Source organism: Drosophila bipectinata, chromosome 3R (assembly GCF_030179905.1).
Source record: "Drosophila bipectinata strain 14024-0381.07 chromosome 3R, DbipHiC1v2, whole genome shotgun sequence".
In the NCBI taxonomy this organism is placed as follows: domain Eukaryota; kingdom Metazoa; phylum Arthropoda; class Insecta; order Diptera; family Drosophilidae; genus Drosophila; species Drosophila bipectinata.
The window spans coordinates 17171447-17199235 of record NC_091739.1 but is presented as its reverse complement, the minus strand read 5'-3'; the positions used below and the strand labels follow the sequence as shown (position 1 = coordinate 17199235).

Sequence of the window (27789 nt, the reverse complement as noted above, 5' to 3'; positions counted from 1 at the left end):
TGCAATGGGGCGTTGTGGATAGCATAAATATTTAGTCAGGCGATGCATTAAAATTTATGCAAAAAAACAGAAACAGAAATCCAAAAATAAATTGGCAAAACTGCTTCGGTCGTATTTCCTTCTTTTATGAATTTTGTTCATTCATTAGCAATCCTTAAAGGCTGATACTCAAAGAATTTGAGATGTTCTACTCTCAATTGCAATTAAATTAAATTTTGCTGCATTTTCAACTTTACCACAAGCATGTTCAAATGTCACATTAAAAATGGTTGCTTCGGCATTAATTAAAACTGGGGATCGATCCTTGTGTTTGTTGGTTTGGGCACTGGGATTATAACATTCTCTGTAAAATGCAAAAATTGACAGAAAAATAATAACAATTGGCAGGCGAGAGTCTGTGTGCACAACAGATATTCCCAGAAACATAACAATGCACAAATTGCATCGACATCACGCTCATTTGGCACATATACTTGTGGCGTTATGATTCCGTTTCCCCGATTATGACCCAATTGGGAACTGCGGCCATAACCGCAATAATGAATACCGAGTCAATGAAAATTAATTGTCGTTTTAATGATTCATTTATTTTTTTTTGTTAATTGAAAAATGCACTGAGTTTAGAGTCTTTATGGTTTGCTTCCTTTTTATAACTTAACTATTATCAAAAGTGTTTACATGTTGTGTAAATGTAGCTGACATTGTACAAAAAAGGGATTAAGTAGAAGCGATTTTTAATTAGCAGCTCAACAATATAGCTAATAATCTTTTTTAGATAATATAAAATTTTTTCATAGCATTGGATATAAAATATTACCATAAAGCCAAATCAGCTAAAAAGTGAATTTTATGAATTTAAGAGGAATGCAGTCGAATGAAACCGATTGAAAAAAAAAAGTATTTAGTTTGCCTTGGAAAGCCCACATAATTGATAATATTAAATTAACATTAAGCAAACAGAGCATGCCAAATATTTGTTACCAGAAACTAATTCAAATTGTGCAATCAACTGAAAACCTAATGAAAAACTTAGATAAAAAATATTTAAACGGTAAGCAAACAACGAAAAAATAAATTGTGTGCAGTCATCAAATATTTACATGGCATTTGTATGTTTAAGCTTCTATCGGGATTGCTGTTTGTTGAAAATAAATTCCGTAAGATGCTTGGATTTAAAAAAGCCTAAACACCTGTATGAAATACATAACTTAGTTTATTGCATCAGCAGATGTAGCTTGACTTTTTTTTGGAGGTTTAGCTATTTAAAAGAAATTTAATAGAATCAAGGCAAGTCAAGATTTTTAAATTTAACATGCAACCTTCTTAACAATTTCCCTAGAAACTTTTGAAATTCTCTTGTGAAATAATTTATAATTTTAATTGAAAAATTTCCTCTGGCCAGAGAAGTGTGAAAACATATTTTGTGGTTTATTCTGGCAATGCACTTTATTTATGCCCTCTATGTTTGGTTTCCACTCCAATCCTCCTCTGCATTACCAGAAAATTTTTGTTCACACAAGTCCTGAAGTAATTTTTCTCACAAATTCAAAGAATTTGTTTGCAATTTAAGCTTGGCTTATGCTCTAAGAAAAGCATGGCAGGGAAGTCAATTTGCATGGGCTAAAAATTTTCTTTGTCTGGATTTTGTGTGTCACCCAAGTGAAATCCATTCGGTATCTGCAGATTTAAATGCGAACTCCATGTCCATCGAAAAGTGTCAAATCCTTTTGTAGCAGTTTCTGGCCACGTGCTTATAGTAGCAGCTGCTCTGGAGGACCCCTTACAGCTCAACTGAATGGACACTCGAGTGTTCTTGTTTGGTGTTTTCGTAAGACTCTTAGCTCTGCAACTTTGAATCCGGATTCCGGATTGCATCTGCATGATGTTGCTCATACGCCATGTGGTCCTGCCACCTCACTGCCGAAAACCCAAGATTATTTCTTTTACCCAAGATTTATTTCCTAAAATTGTGTTAGTATTAGTAAAAAGGTGGTATAAGGTCTAAGCATCTCTGTCAAACTCAGCCAAGGCATGCATCATTCCATTTTGATCATTTTTGTTAGTTTATTAAACAAAAATAATTATTTTAATGGAATTTAGGTTTAATGTAGAAGTTAATTCAAAACCAATCAAAGATAATTAAAATATATATGTATTCATGAGAATTTCAAACATTCTGTGCTAAAATATCTTAAAAATCGATTGATTTGATTTTCATTCTTCATAACTTATTAATTTTATTATCAAACGACCTCTTTGGAAGTTGAGAAATTCCTGCAGGTGTTTCTGTTCACTCGTTCCTTTCTATTCTCTGAAACAATTAGCAAAGAGCAATTCAAATATTTGATTTTTCAATTCATTTGAAATGACTTTGATTTTTGATAGGTTGAACATTTTACGGAGGTTTGACTTTTTGCCTCTCGGCTTTAAGAAATGAAATGATTTTTATATTTAGGTCGTTTGTAAAGATTTTGATTGACTTGTGTTTATAGAGTATTGATTAGGGGTTAATACATTTACAGGCGATTCTTAATATAATCCTTCATATGAAAATATTGAAGAGTATTCAAAGGCCTTTCAAATTATGTACCCTCGCAGTTTTTCCTCTTGCTTGAAATATTTATGAAATAAGTTGGCTGGCTGCTTCGCCATCTTGAAAGCAGTTCCGCTGTCTGGATTGTTGGTTGCCGGATGATGGGCGGATGGGATGACTTGGCTCACCGTTGCCGCTGCCATTAATTACCAAACTCATCCAAAGTAATTCTATGGGAAAATTAGTTTAAGCGGGCGTGGCGGACGCCTCTGGATGATTCAGAGCTGTCAGAGTGTGGATTGCTGTCGGAGGCGCTGCTACTGCAATTATTATGCAATTACAGGGGGAGGCCGTGGCATGTAGGCCGACATCGTTTTTCTATTGGCCTTCCGGGAGGGATAACTACATAAAACTGTTACCTAAGCAACCTGCTGCACAAAGTTATGCCTGGCCCCCAGAAGGAAGGCAATTTGGCGGTGGTAAGCGTTTCGCCCTCTCACTCCCTCCCGTCCGCGGCCTTTTGTCTTCTTTACGCGTCGACGGTGGCTGTGTAATATTTTTCTTTCTCTCCACTCTGACTGTTCCTTTTGTGGGCCCGCTGCATGGAGGAAAAGCTCATAAAACTTTTTCAATTTCACTTTAATTTCGCCGGCATTCTGCGATGTCTTCATCACCATCGCCATCGCTACTGCCATCTTTTTGCCGGCGCTTTTTCTAGCAGCCGAGGCATTTGCCGAATAGGCCTCTTCTTTAGTTGTGTAAAAATTCAATTATGTGCATTACCTTTCATATAGCTATCTAACTCACCCATACTTATACAGATATTATGGCCATGAGAAGGTTGGATGAATTTGTTGCCTGACTTCGCCTTCTAATGACAATCAAATTAGCAGCATTTTCCTTGGCGCCAAAAACTTTTTCCATTAAACGTGCCATTTTTTGCTCTTACTTACTTTATTTTTAAAACTTGCCTCAATAAATTGATTGGCCAAAGTTACGCTGCGTTTGGCCAAAAGCAATTTTTTTGTTTTATTGTCGTAAAGCTTGAAGCACTTCCAACTTGAACTGCACTTGGTCGAGTAAACTTGTCTTGACATCAGAAGACCCCTAATTTTCCCCTCCACTTCCCAAGCATTGCGTTAATCAAAATGTTTACCTCTAATTGAAGTTCCTTGTTGCCGGTTTAATTTCGTGTTCATAATCTTATGCAGGACACCTGATTAAGTTTACATTGGAACTTGGAGGTAGTCTATATATTCATAAGGGAGGAGGGGTCAGATGAAGCAAGTATTCCATGTTATCTACCTTTGGAATCTACTTAACTGTAGCCTTCTTGCATGGGCATACTGACGGTCAAATGTATAGTTAATTTTTGAAATGACCAACAAAGATTTCTTCAATTGTGAAATTGTTTATAAAGGCTAATCCTATTAGGTACAATTATGCAGAAAAATATGTACTTAATACATTTTTATTTATCAATATTAATTGAATAAAAAAACGTTTAATTGTATATTACCATTAAGCTTATAAACATGAGCATGAAGTTAACTGGTATCCCATATGATTAAAAGTAAACGTATTTAATTTAATAACACTGTTAGTGCCTCTTCTGTGTATTAGGTGAGTGTTTGTCCTCTGTTGAGATTCATAAGTAATTATGGGTAACCCAAACCCCTGCCAATGTATACCCACTTCTAATCAACCTTTCAAGCAACCCCTATACCTGACAATCTTACGTTTCCATTCAATAATTTATAATTTTTCAATCTTAACCAATTTGATGCCATGGGCGTGACCCAACTGGCAAACAATCTACACGCAGATTTCTAAGCTGGTCCTTAACCCCTTTCCTGCCTTATATTCCATCATTCAAGGCTTATTATAAACTCAATGGATGGGATTGGGGGAAGGCAGGTGAACTGTTGGCAATGTCATCGCATCATAAACATGAATAATTGCGTTGCTCAACGGGCGTTGAAAGCTCAAGAGACTGCAGTAGTACAAGGGGGTTTCTCAATAGTATTTATAAGATGATATGCTTATTCTTAATGCCCTTCTCTGGAAAAAAAAATAAAACAAAACTTTTGAGAGAAAACGAAAACTTTACATTTTGTAGCACCTCTGGAAAGAAATATATATTTTTGATATTTATTTTAGGGTATATTTTATTTGGCTGTTTTTTAATATTTTTACGTATTTGTTTTTGTAGCATGTGCGTTCGTGCGCAAGTTCGAAGTTTCCCCATCTAAAAGGATGGGGATATACATGAAAAGTAGCTTAACATTAGACAGGGCGACATACGACACTTGTCGGGCAGTTGGTGCCTCTCCTTGCAGCCGAAGCCATCATTGACAGCCAGCGAGTGTGACCCCAAAGGGGAGTCCTGATGGGGCTGTGGAGGGGAAGGACAATGATATAGATAGATAGATATATATCTATAGAGTGCTGACCTACTCTTCATACTGCGTCTCTGTATTTGAGCGCCCTGCAACGGATGTAAGCTCCTTCAGCTTCCCCCAAAAACCTTCTTCATTGCATTTGTGATTCGATTTGATTTGGCTGAATGGATAGATTATGGTTTCCCCATATAGAGTCGTACGTGTGTGCCGAATCTAGGTTAGTTGAAGATTGTATCGGTGCGAGCACCAAAAATATCCCCTCAATATTATTTCCTAAGGCTCTTTATGCGTTTGTCAGCGATGCAAATGCGATTTGACAAGCCAGCCAAATTAAACTGGATCAATTTGAAAGGACGCTTTCTTTTCATTGGTTCATAATAGCGGAAATTTCAACATCCACGGAACCCACCCGCAACGTATCTAATTAGGTAACCAGATACGTACAAACACCCAAGGCAATTGAGCGGATCGTCGCTTGATTAATTAGCGGTTTTAACACTCCGAATTGGAAGGATTATATTCCCATTCCATGGGTTGTTAAAAGCAGTTGCAAATTGGATTTGAGTGCAGTTCCCGCATCAACGGGAACAGGAGCTTTTTGTTCAATAATACGAAAAAGACAATTGGGTAAACTTTATTATTCTTGCTATTTGCAGCACAAAAACTTAAAAAAAAAAGAGTTGGGAGCTAAAAGAACGATATTGGTCAAACAACTAATAAAACTTTCTGTGGCATGCAAAAAGCGTATAAAACGGATTCTGTTTTTACCTGACTCCAAAAAAAAAAAAAAACAGAATGTCCCGAATAGCTGAAGAAAAAACTGTCTACTATATAAATATTTAAAAAGTTGAAAAATTCAACCGTACAACCGGAGCAGCGAAAACAAATATAAATGGGATAGCAAACTGAAAAATAATACAAACTAATTGCCAGCCAAATAAAGTTTATCCAACGAAAAACTGTTATAATGTGTATACAATTTTTTTCGCTACTTCTCTTCGATTTGGTTTTAACTTTCCAAACACTTTTTTTAAGCAAAAAAAATAAGAGAGTAACCAACTTTCCGCAAATTGTGCAATTTTTTGCTCGTCTTTGAGTTTTTAAGCAATTCCAAACTCAATTTTGGGTGGGATTAAGGTTGAAAGGCTGTAAAACTGTAACACATAAAACTTTTAACTCCATAAGTTTATTTATTTTTTGTTGCCCGGATGTGGTCAGTTAAAAATCAGAAAGATAATTCAGAGAGATTGGACATACATTTAGACCAAAAAGTTTCTAAACGGTTTTCGTCTTGTTCTTTAAAACCCTTAGCAGCTAAAGCCAATGAGATTGCCAGCTAAGACACTAACGTTGAGTGCTTCCTGGGAATCTGGATCACCTTAAATTAAGTCGTTTCCTTGCCCCCCCCTCGAAATACTTTTATTAGCGTATAAAGCAATTTCCAACAGATTTTGCAACATAAATTATCAACTTGCCGAGCAACTAACGGATGGGTCTGGTAGAGAGGTCTTCTCACAGCTATTTTGGCCCTTCGCCCATCGAAGGGGTCAAACACCCCTCTCCTGACTCGTGACCTTTTTGGCAGCATTTAAAGTGATAATTCTCACACACACACAAAAGAGAGGAAGCAAGTCGAAGGGGCTGGGTCACTTGGAAGACTTTTATTATTTAATTTAGCCCCCGCTTGTGCTAATAAATTAAACACATCTTGACTTCCGCTCACCATCGGCACGCCCCCTAACTTTCTGACTTAAAGTGGGACGAGCAGAACACAACACGTATGCAAAAAGCAGCTGAAAAATGAAAATGCGAGCTGAAACTTTTCCAGAAGGGATTAAATGCCAAGATTTCCCTTTTCGTTCGTTGTTGCGTGACTTTCAATTGGATTTCGTCATTGGCAATAAAAATCATTCGGATCTTAAGCCAGAGGAGAGACAAAATGAAAGCTAGTTTGAAAATGTTTTGATTCAATTATTCACTAAGCATATGGGTTTTGAAGTGAAGCGAAAAAACGTTCATTTATTCTATTTTACAAATGAAGCTCTTAGTCTCTTATCAGGGGCAGACGGATAAAGTAATAGACAACTCACTTGCACGCTTTACCACTTTACATAACAAATTTACTTTCAATGGATTTTCCTTTTCTTATCCATATTACTTTAAACATAAAAAAGTATTTTTTTCTGAGCTCTTTCGTTAAGAATTATATGCAGATTTTTTCATTCTCCCAGTAACTTGTCCTTTTATTCTGGAGCTTTTTGAATGTTTGGTTAGCCACTTTAACGTACTATTGCTTGAGTGTCTATGGTAGGAGCTTAAAAAAAAACCGAATAAAACAACGAATGCTTTTAATTTTTGCAACTTTATTATTACTTAAATTTCCAGTTTGGGGCTTGCAACTTATTTCACACCATTTTGTTATAAACCATCAAAATAATGTATGTTTCCTCCCATTTAGTTGTGTATTTGGGTTTTATTGATTTCTATTTTTCATTTAGCCAGAATTTGTTAATGCTAGATCTCATTCGCACAATTATTACACATTTTCTAACGCCATAGGTTTCCATAAATTTGATTTTTAATTGTATCATTTTGGTTTTTGCCAGTTATGTTGTTCACTATATATATTATTTATATATGTTTGTCGTATTATTTTGCTAATTATGCTAAGTTTACACCATTACATTAATATATAGATTTATATTTATAGATGCAAATATTTGCATACAGAAGCTATAGACTTATAAATTTTCAATTCGGTTGTAATTTGTTTTCTGTTTTTCTATTATATAGTTCGCATTTGCCGCTTAATGTGTTTATATAATTTACAAGTAGTTTTTATAAGCGCCATTAAATTGTTCGCAATTTTTGCTCGTTTCACTTTAATGAGCTGTTCCATTGCTTAATTTTCCCCACTGCGTTTTTCTGGCATATCATTTCCATTTTAATTACAATTTTGGGCAATCGCTTGTAAATAGTCGTAGTCAGGACGAAAAAAAACAGAATACAGAAATAAGGAAAATTATTAATGTTCATATACTTTAACGGCGCATTTCAATTGCCCCGCTTAACTCCTAATGGAATTTTTAACTATCTTCGCAGTTGCAAACTTGTTAGCTATATAGAGAGCTTACTCGTTTTTTTATTTTTAATGGGCTTATATATGCATTTAATGTTAATGGCTATATAAATATTTATTTAGATACATAACAAAGTAGCTGCATGCTTACAATCAACAGTTTAATTTAATTTTGCCTCTGTTTTGTTTGCTTTACATTCGCACGACCCAAATTTAGTTTCAGTTTTAGTTTGAGTTTGAGTTTAACTTGCTTCTATTGTTTTTAGATTTACAGGGTATGTTTTTACAAGTTTCTGGTCAAAAATTGCAGGAACATCTCCCACCCACCTGTACATGATTCACATTTTCCGACTGAAATGAAACACGCTGACCTTCTGCGTGTTTTAATAACTTCTTCTTTTGGCTAAAAACATGTTGTATGGTTATTATTTGTATGGAAAGTTTTTTTTGTATACGTAATAATAATTTAATTACCATTTACTCTGTAACTAGACTTATTTACACACAATACACAATTATAATTCAGTCTTTGGAAGAATAACATTCATGTTTTGTTTTTGTTTTTTACGCATTCAGAATTGTCTTAGTTTTCCTAATATGTTTTTTACTACTGGAATTGGGTTTAATGATAAGAATGTGAACATAAAGGGATGTTTTTATTGGTCCTAACTGTGAAAAATTGATTGGCTTGGAAAATTCATAGACCAACCTGTGAGCATTCTATGGAAAATAAATTCAATCCAACTGAACATCTTTTGGTTTAGAGATGAGTTTCAATAATAAAAGTGCAGATATTGTTAAGTGTTGAAGAAATTGTATTTCTCTTTTCTTATCCACAAATAAATTAATAGTTAAATCATTTTTCCAACAGCTTCCAACTTATTTATCCTTAAGCGAATAAAGTATTGAGTTCCAAGTCAGTGTTTTTGATAATGAGTTCGACAACAATCTACGCTAGTTAACTATTTACAGAGTAATTCATTAAAAACTTGCAACAAAGTTAGCTTGAAGAAGCGCTTGTGTGTATTCGATAGACACAGTTTCGGCTTCCGACAGACACACCAACTTACTGGCTATATAGAGACAGTTGAAACGCTGAGAGGGGGGTGGTTGGGGAAGGGGTTCAGGGTAAATAAGGTTTAGGGGTCACTGTGCGCTTAGAGATCACATTTAAAACGCACGGTCAATTAATGTCACACACGCAGCTCGTCCATCAGCGGATGTTGCTGTTGCTGCTGCTGTTGTTGCTGCTGCTGTTGCTGCTGCTGATGGTGCTGCGTGGTGGTGGCCACAATAACGGGAACTGTTGGCGGTGTGGGCACTACCAATCCACCGGCCGTGGTCAGCACTGTGGTCATGCTCTGATTATGATGATTCTGCAAGTGTTGCTGGTGGGTTACCACATGTTGCTGCTGCTGATGTTGCTGCTGGGCGGGCGAGTGTTGCTGGGCCTGTGCCTGAGTCTGTTTCATGCAACTCTTCTTCGTGAGGGTGCCGCACTGATTGCCCAGAACTTGCAGAGCATGTGGGGGTGGCATTTGCACCACACCACCTACACCCACACCCACAGAGCCACCTACGGCTCCGCCACCGCCGCCAGGATCTTGCAAGGATTTCATGTGCTTTGGCGGGGGTGGAGCGCGGTGAGGTATGTCCGCAAACTCTGGAGGTGGCAGTTGGTGGTGCTGCATGGCGTGGTGATGCGACAAAATGGTGGCCGGATCGCTCTTTGTATGAATAGTCAGAGTCTCCAGGTCTCCGCATATGTTATTCGGCATCTGGCCATTTTCCTGTCTTTTCAGCTTAGTTTGTGGCCTGGGCTCACTCAAGCGGGTTTTGTCCCTCTGGTAGTAGACGCCGGCAAAGATCAGGACATTCAGGATCAGCAGCGAACAGCCAATGGCAATGGTCACACTGAGAGCAGTGGAGTAGGCCGCAAAGCCATCACTGTCCTGCGAGGCACTAGCTGCACCTCCCCCGGCACCATGATCGCCGTCCATCATATCGTCCGGATAGATCTTCCCTCCGCCATAACGAGTACCATTTCTTTGCAGCGAGGATGAGGGGGAACTGAGATTCAGCAGGGAGAACACTTGATTTGTAAAAATCGTAAAGTTTCCCATAGCTGCCGCATTGGCAGCCCGAGAGGAATAGGGAGGATTCAGTGGCTTAACGGAGGCATCACTGGCTATGTTGTTGTCCTCGTCATCATCGTCCTGCAACTGGTGGTGGGCAGCAGGGACATTATCGCCGCCGGGCTTGTGGAGGTCGGGAATGAGGTTCAACCAAAAAGAAAGACGATGCGCCCGATAATGATTCTTCAGCTTGGGCTTGGTATCTGTATGGTAAGTGGAAGAATAACAAAAGGATACAATTAATATTAATGAGTAAAATATTTAAAGGAGCTTGCATATTCTTAAAAATTTATTTTAACTTTTTTGATATTTGAAACTTACCAAAATTGAGATACTTTTTGTGCACGCTTTCGTAAGCCGTCCATTCGATGGTCTTGTATCTACTTCGCTCCTGGCGGCTGCCGTGCTCCGCTTCCATTTGCTCATTTGGGTTCCTGCAAACAGGATAAAATGGGGTATTTGAGGTTTGGGTGGTCAATAAGGCACGCAGTGTTAGCTTAAACGTGCATAGAGTTTCAATCGTAAGCGGTTTCAAGCACCAATCCAAACATTCAGAGCTCACTTACCCGGTTCGCACAAAGTTGGACCAGTAGAACATAACAACTTCTGATAGACTAATTTCGGTCTTTGTATAGTTGCGCGTAAAGTGATTTAAACCGCCAACCAGTGGGGCGCCGAAGATATAGGGCAGGTCCTCGCCGTGAATGCATCCTTGGCGCTGTGAAATACCAGAAACTATGTTATACAAAGGGGGAAACTGCACATGAAACCCTTGACCCTCATCCAAAGTGTATTTATGCATTTGCCAATGTGATAGCCTCATTACATTCAAACTGATAGCTAGCTAAAGATTTCACTCAACTGGATTAATTTGGTGGAGAAGGGGAAAGCCTACCAAAAGTGGGTCAATGGTTATTGGGAGATACCTAAGTATGATTTTAATTAAGGAGGGAAGGGCTAGCTCTTTGGACTACTAATGTTTAGGGATATTAATTTGATCAAGCTCTTAACTTACCTGTGGATAGTCGCCAAAACGCGTCTGATAGTCAAACACGTACAGATACGAGTTGCGGTGATCCGCGGAATGCAAATCCACCGTTTGGGCCGCCGGGGCCACAACCTGAGCATCGCTCAATGCCTCCAGTGTTTCGTCGCTGCAGAGAAAAATGTGGAAAAAAGAAAAAAAATTAAAATCAAATAACAATTTTTCAATATTTGCCCACCGCCTGCCAACCAGCCCGCTGCAATTTTCCGGCTATTTTGCCATTGCCCTTCGCCAATCGAGCCGTGTTCAAGTGCGCAACTAACAAGCCACTTTGAGTGCCGCCACTTTCGTTGATGTGGCTCGTATTTACCTGTTTACCAGGTGGGGCCATCGCATCCTGGGCTCTCAACGCTGGGCTAAGCCTATTTTGAGGTTCTCTCTTTTTTCACAAGTGGTTTTTATGTCCTTTTTTGTATTTATACCTTTGCGTTATTTTTCTGTCTGCCCAGGATGCCACTATATATTTTTTCCATTTGTTTAGCATTGGAAATGCACCAGCGTAAAATTTGAATAAAACCCATTTGCCGCATTTGCATACATATCTTTTGAATGCAGCAAAGATGGAACTACTAGCGCCCAGAAAATAGCTTCTTTCGCTTTTTATTGTGGAATGTGCCAGTATATTTAATATTTAAAGTTAAAGCTTATGCCTTGATGTGCTTAAATGTTCGTTTAAGTAAAAGGGTAAAATCTTGGCATTGATTTTTTGAAGTAACTGAACGCACGTCTGCACAACTTTTGCATAAGCCTTTTCAAGCTATATTAAGTATACGCCGTGTGTGGCGTTGGCGTGTGCTTGTGGTTGCAAAAGGGAAAATTAATTTGTCTTCAAACTTTATTGGTATGTATTTAAATTCAGTTCTGAACAAATTGTGCAATCACTAATAAATTGTTAGAGGAAATCGATACTAGTACTCAAAATGCAGCTCCGGATGCATTAGATGGTGCTTTGTTGTATTCGTCAAACTAAATATTGATTTGAATCAAATATCAAATGCAAATAAATAATTCGGTCATGGTTTTATTTGCAAAGTTTCCATATTACTCAAATGCCGACATGACAAAAACTATTTTGCCAGACTAATTGAAACCGAACATTATTTATGATGATTGGCAGGCAAACGAAACAAGGAAAGAAACAAAAATTTTCATTTCTCTTGCCATAAGATTGAAATCAAGATTCATTTAAGCCGCCATAATTGAAACCCGTTCGGGCCGAGCTACGGTGAAAGAAGAACACCGGCGGAGCCAGAGATCGGGGCATGCCATTGCGCATTTAATTAAGAACGAAATATTTATTTGGCACACACTCCTCCGACTCGGCAGAATCAATAGGATATCCCATCCAGCATGCCCCTTGTCCCGTACCCTATCAATTTCGTGGAATTTCAGGTTCGAGGGGCTCGCATACAAACGCAATTACTCACCGGATATTAATTGGATGCTGGACGGGCCTCTCCCAATCCGTATACTCATTGACAATCGTGGCGAATATCTCGTTCAAATGGAACGTGTACGTGTTGCGTACGTAGGCCTTTAAAATTCTCGACCGTCGATCTGCCTCGATGCCATATTGCACGTCTCCCGAATTGAAGCTGAAAAAAGCCTCGGCACGTGTCACGCCGGCCATCAGGTCGTATCTGTGAAAATGCGATTGAGAAAGGTGAGAGGGTTTTATTCATGCACTTCAAATAATTTAAATAAGCATATTAGTATAGTTCTTATTTATGTTAAAAGCTTTAGCTAGACCAACAAAGTAGGGAAGCAATATGAAAGTATTTTATTTGATATAGTATTTATTAAGTTTTTCCAAAGTTTTTCAGTGCACAGATGTGAGGTATCAGTATCTGGCCCTGTTAATATGAGCCACAGATGGGCACCCTCTGATAAGTTAAATCAGACTGAGATGATAAGGAAGATACTTATGAACCCAGAATGTGTCGGTGAATGAAGAAATTAAATAAGAACATTTAACAAGCAACTAATCCAGGTTCCCTTTGTAATAAAGGATTTGTAACCAACAAATTGCATTTCTTGAGCATCAATTCACATTTATCTCCTGGCCACAATAATTTTCTCCGAAAAACTTTCGATCCACTCATTTGTTAAACAAGTTGAAGCAGCCCTTGAAGCTAACCGCACTCTTGGTAGATATAAAACTTTGTGGAAACTCTTGGCCCAGGCCAGCTCAGTCACTGGCCAACTGCAGATGCTAGCTGCATTTTCAGCATTTGAAAATTTAAATTTATTTTTGCCTTATTTGTATACGCACTGAGGGAAAGACTGTGAGACTCTGAGACTGTGATGGGGAGACTGGAGGGCTGTTGTCGGGTTGAGAGTTCGGCGTACTTCTCTATATATTTGGCAAATTTTATTTGCTCTTTGAGCATACGTTTAATGGAATTCCTTTGCGGACTCTGCAGCACTTCACGTGTGTGAATGCTGATGTGGGCAGGGAGGAAAATTGCTTTAAATGTGCACAAAGAAATATTTATACTCTTTTACCAGGGAAACCGACTAATAGCCTTTAGGGCATTGACAAAGCGATTACAAAGCGCACAGAGATAAATTCATGTTGGACTAGCAATGCGCATCCAGCACAAAGGGTGTGGCTTGCATCCCGAAAATAGTTCTCATTAACTAATGACTGTGCTATTGATGGCCTGCCGCTGCAATGCGTTGCAGCACAGAGCTGCATTCAGTTCAGTTCGTTGGTAATTATCAATTCCAATGGATTGGGCTCAGGTGCTTGACTCGCAATTCCAGCTAACCCGTTTGGAGGGCCCACATCAATTATGAAATCGCAGCTAATTAGCTGTTAATAATATATATTAACAATGTAAAATGGCTCAAACGCAAAGTGCATAAATCAAGTGCTCTCCAAAAACCACCACTCCCCACAAAACTCACGGTAGCCACAATGACCTGAGCTTAACAAAATGAAGCCCAACATTTGCGTGCCTAATGTGCATAAATTAATTAAATGCAGGTGGGTGCGTGTGTGAGCCCAGTGTGTGTGCGGGTGAGTGATTGTGTGGGTAAATCTTATCGCTGGCTAAACTAACGGCTGTTATAAGGATCGTGCCGTGGCAAAAGTCAAGATAAAATTCCTTTGACACCCAACAAAGTTAGCACAAACTTGCCAAAAGAAATCGAAACTTTAAATTAATTATAGCCTACCCTCCGGTTACACAATCATATAGGAAATTTCTATAAAAAACACTGTAAGTTATATGTTTCCCTTTTAAAATTTATGATTATAAGTAAATATTTAGCTTAATCTCTGTACAAGTGATTAAATATGTATATTCTGTTTACGTGACTCTGTTATATAAAATATTTTACAACTTAAATTTTCTCAGTGTCTTTGCCCATATGTTTGTTTCCTTTTTTGTGCCAGGTAAGCGTTAAGGTAAAAATAATTAAGCATTTGCTGGCCTGGCCCAACTTACCTTGACAACTTGTTAATGGCAGTTTTTCTCATTAATACTGCATTAATTAAAAAGTCCGCCACATGTTGGAAATGCGTGAGTGTTGGTGTATTTTTATTTTTTTATATGCATATGTTTAAGGTAACAAGTACCAGCCATCGTCATCATCATCGTCATTATTATTATCGTCAGCAGCAGTTGTTGGGTTGCGTTTAAAGGAGTTGGCCAAAATAAAATAAGAAAGGTGAGAAAAACATTTCTTTATAATTTATTTTAATTATGCAAAGGAAATTAAGTTTTCGAGACACGCAATTTCAGTTAAATTCATTTTAATTAAATTTGTTAGTCGCAGTATTGCACCTTTAAGCTGTTACTTAAAAAAATGGATTTAACGCCTTTAGATAATAAGGATTTTTAAGGTAAGATGTACAGTCTCGACATATTCTAACAAAAACTCAATTTAAATTATGAAAACTCACCGATATTCTCCAGTTGTCCGGGCGTTCCCCATCCTCCAGCTGCTGCGATTCCCGCCTCCCCGCCCAATCCGTTGCCAGCGGCGGTGGAGGCCTGCGCTTGAGCCTGTGCTGCCGGCGACCCGGGGGCGGGCGGCACGTAATCCCCTCCGTCAATGACCACACCGTCAATGCTCGGGCCAAAGGCAAAGCCGAACTCCGGCGGGCGGATGGGCACACTCAGCAGTTGCTCGAGCGTCTTCTCACGCAGGCACTTCATGAGGTGGGCATGGGGCAAGTCCGAGGCGCAGTTGACGTGGTGGGCCACAATGGCAGCGTACTTGGCCGGGTTGCTGACCAACGACCAGGGGGCCAGGCCAGAGCCGGACATCAGGATGGCGCGATTGAAGAGTAAACCTTTAGGGTGAAAATGCACACGTCAAATATTTGTAATGAAAGTAAATATTAATAAAAATATTGAAAAAAGAGTTACCATTTTAACTTATCCAATAATTAATAAAACAAATGAAAAATAAATAAAGTCAAATTTAATTTAAATATAAAATTTTGTTCACTGTATGGTTACCAAGAGTGGCACCAAATTGGGGGCCAGGCACTGTAGTGACAGTGGGATTTGCCGCCACTTACCCTCGGGTACTGCCATCGACGAGATGAGAAAGTGGACACAGGCCGCTCCGGTTCCATGGCCGGCCAACGTGATGCTGTTGGGATCCCCGCCGAAGGCCGCTATGTTCTCCTTGAGCCAGTGGAGGGCGGCAATGATGTCCATCAGGCCGTAATTGGCCGGCAGCTTCGAGTAGCGGTCCGTGTTGGCATTCAAGAAGCCTGCAAATAGTTGTCGAGTTTTTCCGCACTTAATCAGCAGTTTTTCTTGTGCGCTTGATTGGCTCGCGAATGGAAATTTAATCGATTCGCCGTGCACCCGTGCAGTAAGCCAGTCAGTCATTCAGTCAGCCAGTCAGTCTGTGAGGCCCATTGCCTATTTAAAATGTCAAACGCAACTCTTTTTTCACCTCCCCCCGGCGGGTAAAAATGTGCAAAGTCACGCGTGCAAATCATGATGTCAGCACTTCCGTTTCCTCTGCAACAACAGCTTTTTGAATGAGGCGAGGAAGGGGGCAGAGGCGCGAGAGTTGGCGCCAAATGGGGTCACACTAATTTCGTCTGTGCATTTGAATTTGCAAAGTGTTTGGACAAAGAACAGTGGCACAAGATTCAAATGAATTGTAGAATTAAAATATTTTCAAAATATTTAATGTTCCTAAGCCTAGGATTATTGTCATAATTTTGAAGATTCTATTCAATATTTTAGCTATTTTTTAGATGTTTTTGTAACTGAATCTTATACCACTGTACTGCTGCTAAATTTTGCGCCAGACTGTAACTAAATTAGTTAGATTATGGAATAAATGTTCGCCTCGTCGCTGCTGCAGTTGTTACGGTTGCCTCAATGGGTGTTGCTGCTTCTGTTGTCGGCGGAAGTGCAGTGGATGTTGCACTGGATGTTGAAGAGGCACGTTCGCTTCATTGCACTGACCTCACTCGCTGCTCGTCCGTCAGTCTGTCCGCCCATCCGTATGTCCGTTTTCCTGCCTTTTCGAGCCCGTCCTCCCGGTCATGCACTCGGCATATCAATTAGCATTAGGATTTGAGTGTGCCAAGCACTTACCGAGCACTCCGAGGCGATAATTTATGGTTACCACCAATATTTGTCCATAGCTGGCCAGCACGGATCCGTCGTAGGGATTGCCACTGTTCCACTCATAGGACTCGCCGTGCACAAACACCAGCACAGGATACTTGGCAGGACCTCCGCTGCCTGACGAGGACGATGAAGACGAGGACGAAGATGAGGACGAGGAACTGCCACTATTTCCTCCTGATGTCGATGATCCCGAGGATGAGGAGGAAGAGCTGCTCGAAGAGTCACGCGAACCAACTGTAAAATACACACAAAGAAATAAATATTAATAAGAAAGTGTTACTTTTTCAAGTATAATTAAATTAATCGATATACGAGGAGTTTTTAATGGAAAATCACTTCAGTCAATAATAGAAATTATGGAAATGTAAAACATTTAACTTTTTATTTTTTCCTAGGGGCAGTGTAAAAATGGAAAAGGAATTGTTAATTGGCAGCTGGTTTATTGAAGGAAATGGCGGAGGTTAAGCGTATAATGGGAACCAGAAATTGATTGTCTTTCCGCAGGAATTTCTAAGGAATAATTCGAGTCCACAAAGAAGGAAGTAATTGCGGAAAGAGGTATTCGCCGATTTAGCTCTTAAGCCGCCAGTCGAAAAGCCAAAACCATTAATCAAGCTGAACGAAGAAAATACGTAAACATGGCGTTAAATCAGACTTCTTCTATTGACTCCATTTCGAGACAAATGAGCGTCAAAGCCTCCAAAATAGGCAAATTAGACGTAAACAACTCTTTTCCTGTCCAGCGTGTGTGCGATGAAAGCCCAAAGTCATCGATGGCTCTTCTGGTCTAGTGTGTCCTAATCGGAACGGACACGTTTTCCAGCTTAAGATATTCGTGTATAGAAAGGCTTTTTTTCTCAGCACGGGGATATGGACACGCAATCAGGCCATGGAGTGATCCCTTTTTGCTGACGTGTTGGTGTATACCTTTAAGGCTTAGGCCCTCGATTGGTGTGAGCCACTAAAAAGACCCATTTCGGGGGATTAAATTGAAAGAATATACTTTTCTAGTAGCAAGGATAACTGGGTCTTTGGCCCTAGTTTGAAACTTTAAAGAGAGTGGCAGAGTTCCTACATACTACACGATTGAGGCTAAATTTTAGGAATGACTTTTTTTGGTAGATGTTTGTTAAGATGTTTCTTTAAAGCAAACCCAAGCGAAACTAAACTTACTTCCGAGTAGAGAATACGAAATAGTTTGCAAAATGCAAACATAAATTTATCCATACAGTGCAAGGAAACGGGCAAGGAGGCAAGGCTTGTGCAGCTGCATCTTTCGGGTAGATACATATCGCATGTATCTGAGCTAGTCAACATCAGGCCACGCCCTCCGCCCTCCACCCGTACCCGCACCACTCCCCTTTCCGTTCGTCGTTCCTAACAAAAGCCACAACAACAAGTAGAACAAAAGCAATATGAACACGGGTTTCTCGCCTGCTGCCCACATAGAAAGTTCTGTCCTGGAACAAAAGGACCTGCTTATCAAAGCGGAAAAAGAGTTGAGGAGAGGTCCGCTGGTGGGGGCTGAGGGCTGGGGTCTGTTACCAAGAGTTGGAAGAAGTGGCGAAACGAGCACCGTATAAAGGCCAAAGGAGGAAAGCAAGTTACTGTGTCAGTGACTTTTATAAATAGCGCGAACAAAGACTGACTCGTGGCACGTGTGCGGACCACAGACAACGAGTCGCTGAATATGGAATATTGGAGGAGAGTGGCATCGAGACACTCCTAGGAACCTGGCCAAAGCCCCATGAGGGCGTATCTATATGTGTTAATGTGTCACCAAATCGAAGCCAATGTCAATATCCATTTGAAAATCTCGGCTCGATGTCACGCAGACCGTGTTTAACTTCAAACATATTGAGCAAATTCAATCTGATCCAACCAAAAGGGAAAAAGGATGTAAAGTTATGCCCACAAGCTCTCAGATGAAAGGTAAAGTTCTAATAACCCAAAAAAAGTCCGGATTTTGTCATTATAATAAAAAAAAGCCATTATTGTGGCACACGAACAATTTTCTAACTAATAATTTTGGCTGTTTAGTTCGGAAAATTACCCCACATAATTGCCAACATTTTCTATATTAATTCCTTGGGGAAAAGTTTTTAGCTGCAACAACCTATAAATTCTTAGACGGCCTCAAAAATTTCAGCCCTTCCAGTCATTACAGTAATTTGAGGCCAGAAAGGTTTTCGCAAATATATAGAGAGAGGTCGGTGGCTTGAAGGGGAAGCCACGTAACATGCAAACAGCATTTAAAACTTGTCGTCAAAACTTCCGGCCACCCTCACAAAACCCGGCCAGAAAACTTTTGTTGTCATTTCAACAAAAATGGTGTGCGACGTATTCGGTGTGCGAGTGTGCAAGTTGCAGTCCCCGGGGGAAGCTACTTACAACAACCAGAGCAAAAGGAATTAAACTTTTATGACTGCCCTTAGAAGAAGTCAACACTTAACAGAGAAAGAAAAAATGCAGATGTCTATTATTTTACGAAATAAATTTTATATCTTCTTTTAAGAAGTATTTATGAGTTATTACTAAAGGGTGCCATTTGGAAATGGCTATCCAATATCATAAAAAATTAATAAGTTAAATTTATTTTTTCCAGTGCCATTAGAAACTTGGAGAAAGACCCAGACAGTCATAACTTTAGAACACCCACGCCCATCGTTGTGCCTTAAAAAACTTGTACAATAGTTTTTGCTTGACGCTCGACAAAAGTTTGTCTCGCATAATTTCAGCAAATGTAAATATTTTGTACAAACGTGCAGACAAATATGTGTTTGCCGGAAAACTAATGCGACTTTCGGGGCCCAATGTCGGGCTTGTTAATAAGTTGAACATGTTTTAATTTACATGCTCACGATTTTTGCAACCGAAATTGTGGGGTAGAGCTGTCGCTTGGCTTTCCATTTATTCGCATCTGGCAAATCAGAATTTGGCTGTCAACTTATTAGGCTTCAGACTCGGCTAAAAGTTGCCCCTGGGACTTGTCGTCTTTCCTAGAAGTGTCAACAGTTTTGGGTTATTTTGACTGGCATAAATTTAATCACATTTATAGCGTGTGGCAAATGTAATCTTTTTACAGGTCTTTCCTACCAGCTAATAGCTGATTACTTGGAGAGGATCGGGGGTTACTTTAGTATGTGGATTTGTTAGACCCTTTAAACTTTCAAACCAAATTTAATTTTTCCACACTATTTTTGCAACCACATTTAATTTGTTTGCAGTTCCTAATTTGTTATTGAATATATCAAAATCATTTTCGGTAAATAAAACGCTTGTTTAATTTCGATTCATTCACAAGGAAATGTTCACAATGCCCTTATATCAATATTATTGTCGATTTTCGGATCAAACTGTATTCATTTTTTAACAAATTAAATTTTAAAGCGAATGTATCCTTTTTGTTTCCACAGCTTTTTTGTGGGCATACAACACCTTTCTTCAGCCCGAAAATAAACTTTCGTTGACAAACCACTCGAGTATGTAGAGCAATTTGTTGATAATAAAGTTGCTGGTATTGAAATACATTTTCAAGTATGCTCACACAAAATTGTATTGCTTGTTTTATGGCACACATTTTCACACCAGGAACGAACTCAATAAACAAAACAAAAACAACAAAAAAAGCAGTAAACTAACAAAAGCAGGAGTAGCTGAGGAAGCCCGAGTTTTGAAAACAGCCTTCAGCAACCAAAAACTAGGTGAAATCAATATCCTCAACTCATTTTGCTTGGCCTGCCGGCAGCCGCATTGTCGTCGTCCCTTCCCTGGGAAAAAAAAGAATCCTTTCATTTCCTGTTCCCCGAACAATGCTACTTGTGTTCGATGAAAGATGCTGCAAAAAATCTAGTTCATTTCGTTTTATGGTAGTTGGAAAAATTTCATTTCGTTGAGCTTCAAGTTTAGTGTCGCCTTTGTTACGTTTGGAGTAGGTTTTCGAGTACAGTGAATGCTGGTCAAGTTATGTTTTGTGTTTCCGATGTGATTTCCTATATTTCACCATTACAAAAAATGAGCCGACAATTGATTACTATTGTAATTTTAGTACTATTAATTTTCTTCTTAAAAGATTGTAATAAATTGGGTGTTAATACTGTACTGTACTGTAATACTGTACTGTACTCGAAGCTTGCTCTGCCACAGGTTAAGTTTAAAGTGTCTGTTCAACAAATTTCTGATCTCTTCCAATTTATTTTGGTCCCTGTTTTGTGTGTCCTTTTGTTTTCCGCTTTTTATCGATTTAATAAATTACAGGGCCAGTCGGTTGGTTTGTGTGCGAGTCTTCAATTTAAGGTTCATTGCGCTTTCTGCTTGGAAAAATGTTTCGTTGGCTCCTCCGGACTCAGCTCCGGAGTTATCCAGGTGACACAGTTACGGTCACGTAAGTTTTCGTTTTCTATCATTATTTTTTCGACATTTTGCACTTTATGGCCAAGCTGCTGCTCCTTTTAACTCCTGAACTAAAGCTTTCCGATATATATCCCGGCCTTAGGTGGTGAGTGCATTTTCAATTTTGTAGTTTATTACTTTCGCTTGGGTTTTACTTTTGCCCCCTTTTTTATGTTTTCGATTTAGTAAAACTTTTTCACTTTGACAAATGAATGGAAGTAGATGGCCGTATTTTTTTGATTTTAAGCCCCTTCCAATACATTAAATGGCTTCTTTACCAAGTCCCTGGGTTATGGGAGTTAAGTGATGTCGGGAGATTAGCACACACATGTTTGGGGCTTCGAAATTGAGAAACACATCAAGTTGTAAACTTTGCCCACATCAAACTCAATAAGTGAATTGAATAATTCAGTTAGTAAGCAACTTACAAATGGGAATTTCTGGTCGGTTATGCGGAGCTGAATGCGGAATGTTTGACTAAAAATTTGTTGGCAAAAAGTCAATTGGTTCAAATGGCAATTGAAGTTCCTGCGGTCAGTTCTGTTAGTGAAAGAGAACGGGAACTGAAAACTGGGAACTGGAACGGGAAACTTGATTTTCCACTTAGTATTTGTCTCAAATTGCATGAGTGAGTAGGTAAATGTACTCGTAAATGCAAAAAGTCATTCAAACTTAAAGTTTGCTCGGCGGCAACTTTCCTACAAATTGTATGAGAACGGAAAGTTTTCGTATAGTTCCAAGCCACGCTAAAATGTTAAAGTTGAAATTCCTAATTCTAAGCGCCAGCTGGAGAATAAAAGTCGGGCGGCAATTCATTCCTAAATGAGCCATCTAATCCGGAGTAATCTACGGCCCGATAATGCTAATAAACTCAGTGAAGGAGCTATAGGGCTAAAATATATTGCACGTACTTGGAGAATATATTAGATGGAACCGCAGGAAACAAAGCAAAATGTCAAAAAGTGGTAGCGAGATGAAATTATGATTTCGTCATGCAAAATGCTGCTAAACACTCATAAATAAATACATATATACAGGCAGACGGGGCACATAAAAGCTTATAAAAGATATATAAATGCGTCTGTGGGAAGGAGAAAGTATGAAGTTATCACGTGACTCCTTACGCACATTGCACGCCATAAATTACAAAGTACTTTGCCCGCCAAAACTCAATTTACATTCATGTATACGCAAACAAACACACTCGCAGTCGGCAACTCTGGCCAAAGGACACCCACACATCCTTGCCTCCGTGCTGTTTGCTTCCTTGCTGCTTGGCTGATAAGCCAAAAGTGAATGAGAAAAATGCGCAGGGAAATGCGAAGGAAAATGGTAGGGAAAGGGCACCCGGCACCCGCCATCAGCCACTCGGCGAGTGTGAAGAAAAAATTGTTGCATTAAATTAGGCGGAGCAGAGCATCAAACGAAGAGTGGAAGCTTTACGATGCGTCACTTGCCTCATGCCACACTTAAATGCCGATAAATCATTAAAAGAAAAGTAAAGAGCATAGGACAGAAAGAGGCATGCCGAACCAAACCAAACCAAGGCAAATGCAAATGGAAAATGTTCTTGCCAACTTTGCTTGATTTTTATTGTGTTTTGGTGCCATGCCTTGCTCTTGTTGTTGAACTTTTATAACCCACAAAATACGATTTTTATTGCGTTGGCCCCTTGGCATCGTCTGGCACTTCATAAAAATGTAAAATATTATGATGCCTCCGGACACGTTCACTCAAAGCGCATTGTGTGAGATCCTCCAGTTACACATATTAGCTATTGCCCAAAAAAAGAAAAAATTCATTTCATAAAAGGCCTAAAATTTGCACCTTTTTTTCAAATGGTAATTTCTATTGAAAATGTCATCGGATATGTTACAGGGCAAAATCGTTTCCTTTAACGATGCACTTAGCCCCGGTCCATGTTACCGGAAACCACTCGGTCTACCATTTGCAAGCTAGTTAAACACAAGTACCGACTTAATGTAAGCCAACTCCGCACACGTTACGTATACGTAATAAATAGTACCTCCGGTTAAAGGGCCGGCCGATCGCAAACGGCTTGGAGCCTGAAGTCCGGAGTCTGGATCTGGTAGGGAAACCGACCCAGGGCACTTAATCTTAATGCTTTCCACCGCTTAACCCATGCATCAGCTTAATTCCGGCTTTAAACCAGCCAGCCGAGAGTTTTGCATACGAGCGTACAGGTGTGTGAGTTTATTTTAACGAAAGCAATATGTGGCAGACACATGACTTCTAAAAAAAATTGTGGTAGAACGAAAGCTTTATAAGAAGTGGCATTGCACTGTCAGGAATGAGGCGATGAATGAAATAAGGTTCGATAATGAAAATCAGAGTTCGCTAATGAAACAAAAGTTTATTTTTAATTGCAAAAGAAAAACCTATGAAATATTCAATTAGTAGGGAGACATTGATTGTATCAATTGTAGAAATAAATATTGGAAATCAAACTTTTTTTCTTAAAGAAAATTATCCCCGTGTAAAATTTCTGTTCGAAGAAGATAAGGGGCTGGATGGAAAAAGGAGAGAAAAATGTCTGGACCAGACGATGGGAGAACCGTTGTGGGTCTTGGCCCTGAATGTTGTTGCAAATTGAAATATGCAATTTGTCGTGAGAGATTTTGCGTGGCTTTGCCTCTGACTCTGACTGCAGTCTGCAGCTCGCAGTCATGCTGGGCTCGGTCCGCCTTTTTTCCGTCCTCCTCCTTTCGACCCATTCCCTTTTCAATTTCAACGTATTATCGGTTAACAACATTATGTCAGCGTTCAGGCGTAAAACTGCTTAAGAAAATTGCAATGGAAAGGAGCTGGGAAAATGGGGAATAGAAATTGGTTGCTGGAGGTCGCTACGAAATCGAAGCGAGTGCTTCGCCGCCACCTTAATAGTTTTCTTTTTCTCATTTTCTGGACGCCCGTACAATTTATGATGATCAAGGGGGCGGAATGGGAATGAATGCGAATCTGCCACATAATTGCGTTCCAGTTACATTTTGTGCACAATTCGCGCACGCTCTTACTTTTCCGCATTGGTTGCCATTGCTGCTCAGTGCAACATCGTAAATGTGTCATACATTGTGCCCTGTACACCAGGGCGTATGCATAATGTGCTTCCTATTTACACTGGGGAGTTCTTCTTCGTATTTTCTTCGCATTTTATGCTGCATTTTAACGACTAACGTGAACTTTCTCTTTGTTGCTAGCCCCGGTAGAGAATTCCGCACATAATTGATGGTGTGCACATGGCAGGCTCATCAATAACTAACATGACGTATGCGTTCTAAACAAATAAGCAGAAAAACTCATCCATTCTCCTTCGTATGCGAGACCAAGCCAAGCATCATCAATATCCGCTAGATATGGCGAAAATTGTCAAAATATTAATGGCCATCAAGTAGTTGGCCTTGTTGTAGCAAATTTATGTCTATTGCTACAACTATTCGAAAGCCTGTCTGCCCCTGCTTCTGTTTTTTCCGAATTTTTTTTGTTGCTACTTGGTCTTTACTTTTTGCCGCTCGGCCTCTTTGATTGATAAATTTACTTTTACGGCTGCCATTCTGCCGTTTATATCCGTATTCTTTTAGTGCAGGAGTGTGTGTCGGTTGTCTGTTGTTTGCTTGGCCATTTTCCGTTATGGCTTCGTTAGTAAATTATGGCCACTTCCGTTTTTGCTGTCTAATAAACTGAGCCGTCATATGTTGTGCGTAAGTATGTGTTGTAGCCACGGCTTACTTATGAGATTCCTGCCTGCCTTCCAGCCAGCCAGTCAGACAGACAGACAGCCAGCTCTCCTGCCAAAACTTCACTTTTGTTTGGCCACCGAAAACAAATTGACGTAAGTCGTGTGTAATTTATAATGAAATATTATATACGCTCGTTTGGCAGTTAGGCAGTCAAGTGTGCTGAAGGTAATAAATGACAATGTGTGGTGTGATATCCCTCAATGGCCACCACTCTCGACACCTTCTCATATCCTTGTTGGGTATTGAGTGCTAGTGCAGAATATTTTCGTAGGCAATTTAATCTGAGTCTTCTTGGAATCGGGGTTCGAAATCTTTAGATTAGATTTGACAGTTGACTTTGATTACCCAATCGATTAGGTCAATTTTGAGTGAAAGCCTCATAGAAATCTATTAGAAAATTGAAAGGTTAACGAAGACCAAAACGTGTCCTTAGTAAAGTTTATAAAAGATTGCCTCTGTGGGCGGTGTGTTGTAGCAAATAGGAAAAAATCTTGTAATCATCCCAAGGCAAGCCCATTATTTTTTGTGAGTTCCTCAAATTGCAATTCGTCCATTGATTAGCCGCAAAGTTATCAAACGGCAATTTTGTTGCACTAAAAATAAGATTAGCTTGCGTGCAGCTGCTAATGCAAAGCGGCCAGGAAGTCTTAGGAGCTTTTCTCCGCTACCGAAAATGCACAAGTCAACTGTTCATTTATCCGGCCGACTGGAGCCAACAGCTCCGACTTTTGTGTGTTTGCAAACATACCGCTACAAATTCTAGCCACACAATGGGGCATGTGTCTAATGCACTGCTAGCATGCGAAATGGCAGTACGTATAACGCCCTGTAATTAGACTATGACACGCTAAGTGCACAAATCCAGGGAAATGTCTTGGCGGGAAATGCTTGAAGTGCATGCAACGACATGGACTTTGTGCCATTTGCAAGTTTCTGTTTGTTTTAGTTTGGCACATTTTTTATTTCAATTTGCCGACAGAAAAAGGAAACATTTTTTTATTTCAATGTTCAAACAGAAAATTTGAACAGCTAAATTGACCTCGAGCGAGGTGGTGGCGTAAGGAGTCAATTATGAACTTTGACTTATCAATTTCTTGGAAAATGCCAGCACACAGAGGAAACGGTCAAATTTTGTTGGTCACATTTAATGCGCAATTTAAATTCAATGCCTTGAATCCATTTTCCTTTTTGAGGAGCAGGAAGTGTGTGTATAGGTTGGGTGGCACACTTTCAAGGGTCAAGTGGCCATTGAAAAGGTGAACTGTTCGACCATTCTGCCGAGATGTGACAAATTTTTGATGCATATTTTATGCTTTGGCTTTGAACCGCCAAAGGCAGCCAGCGTGTGTGTTTTTGTGAGTCAGGGTTGATAAAACAAAAATACATATTTCAAGAGGTGGTTGGGTGTTGGTGGCTGGGCTTTTCAGCTGAGTTAAAAATAAAGGCAACCGCTTTAAAAGCGCAATTTTCTGTGTCAATATTGAATATTTAAATTTACATCAAAAAGGGAATATAAATAAAAACAGGGGATTTATTGCAGGGATGGGCTCGAATTTAAAGTGCTCAGTAAAATAATAACAATATGTATAAAATTTCATGTCAAAAAATTTGTATTTTTAAGGCCATTGATACCTAATATTTATTAAATATGTGGCTATGCGTTGATGTCTAATTAAAATAAAGGTGGTAAGTATTTAACTGACTAAAACCTATTCATATTGAATTTCAGCAGATCAATAGCTGTGAAATTACCGAAGGGCTGGCTAAAACGGACAAATGCAATAGATTGCTCTACAATATCCATTTAACAGAATTTTCATGGAAAAGTTTATGAATATTCGCAAATATGAAAAAACAAATTTAAAAGCGTCATGTGACATTGTTTTATATCCGTGAAAGGCCTGAATAAAGGAGTGGCATGGCGTCGGCTCCCCAACATGTGTATGTACATGCCCGTACGCACACAAGCTCACATACTCATACACATACAATGGCGGCCATCAACGGAGACTTTGCTTTTCATACATATTGTAGATTTATTGATAGCGCTCTTCGTTCACACAAACAAACAGACAAACACATGGACTAACGCACAAATACAACCATGGCCAAAAAAATATTACCAAAAATAATACTTTTTTAAATACTTTATAATAATTAGTAATAGAATTTTAATATTAAAGGGAAGAAACTTAATAAAAGGATGAATAAAATGTAATATCCTGTATAAGATTTAAACTATTTTTAAACTAAAACAGTTTTTTAGTAAATTCATTTTTTAAAAATAATATTTTATTATTTGTTTTATTTTAATATTTTAGCCCTACTGTATTAAACTGTAACAATCAAAATAAACGCTTTCTGTTAAAGTCAATATGTAGCCAAGCGCTTCGTTTATAACACAAAGTTGACAAAAGTTTCCGACGCCTTTTTTTCTGCCAGCCGGTTTTTCTGCTCGGTATTTATGGCTTTCCATCGTCACTTGTAGGTAGTTATTGTGGAAGTGGATGGATGCTGTTGGCAAAGCCTAGGAAATTGCAATCGCAAGCAGCAAATACAATCAGCAACACAAACGCAGACACAGTCCCATCGGAGCGGCGACTATCCTTTCAAATATGTATCCATTCCGACGAAGGAGTAACGTAAAATGAGCGATTTGATGTATAGGGCGTACTATGTGCACTTGACGAGGGCTGATGGGAATCGATTTGTGGAGTCTTGTTTAAGAACTGATTGCAAAAAAAAATGGATGCAAAAGCAGTTACTTATCACTAAGTAAAAAGTCTTGGGAAACAATGGATAGCAGTCGAACCAATCAATGCGCTAGGTTGTT

At 39.2% G+C, this 27789-nt stretch overlaps 1 protein-coding gene across 1 annotated transcript in view; it reads right to left on the bottom strand.

Annotated features, from left to right (window-relative positions):
- Positions 1 to 8458: 8458 nt before the first annotated feature.
- Positions 8459 to 27789, bottom strand: part of Nlg3 (Neuroligin 3) — a 135582-nt gene continuing 116251 nt past the window's right edge. Inside the window, exons 7-15 of the mRNA XM_070281742.1 lie at positions 16771 to 17040; positions 15729 to 15926; positions 15105 to 15497; positions 14647 to 14683; positions 12622 to 12834; positions 11165 to 11303; positions 10716 to 10867; positions 10471 to 10583; positions 8459 to 10352 (exon numbers count right to left, since the gene is read on the bottom strand). Of these exons, the coding sequence (XP_070137843.1) occupies positions 9208 to 10352; positions 10471 to 10583; positions 10716 to 10867; positions 11165 to 11303; positions 12622 to 12834; positions 14647 to 14683; positions 15105 to 15497; positions 15729 to 15926; positions 16771 to 17040 (2660 nt within the window). The 3' untranslated portion in view covers positions 8459 to 9207. The remainder of the gene's footprint in view (positions 10353 to 10470; positions 10584 to 10715; positions 10868 to 11164; positions 11304 to 12621; positions 12835 to 14646; positions 14684 to 15104; positions 15498 to 15728; positions 15927 to 16770; positions 17041 to 27789) is intronic.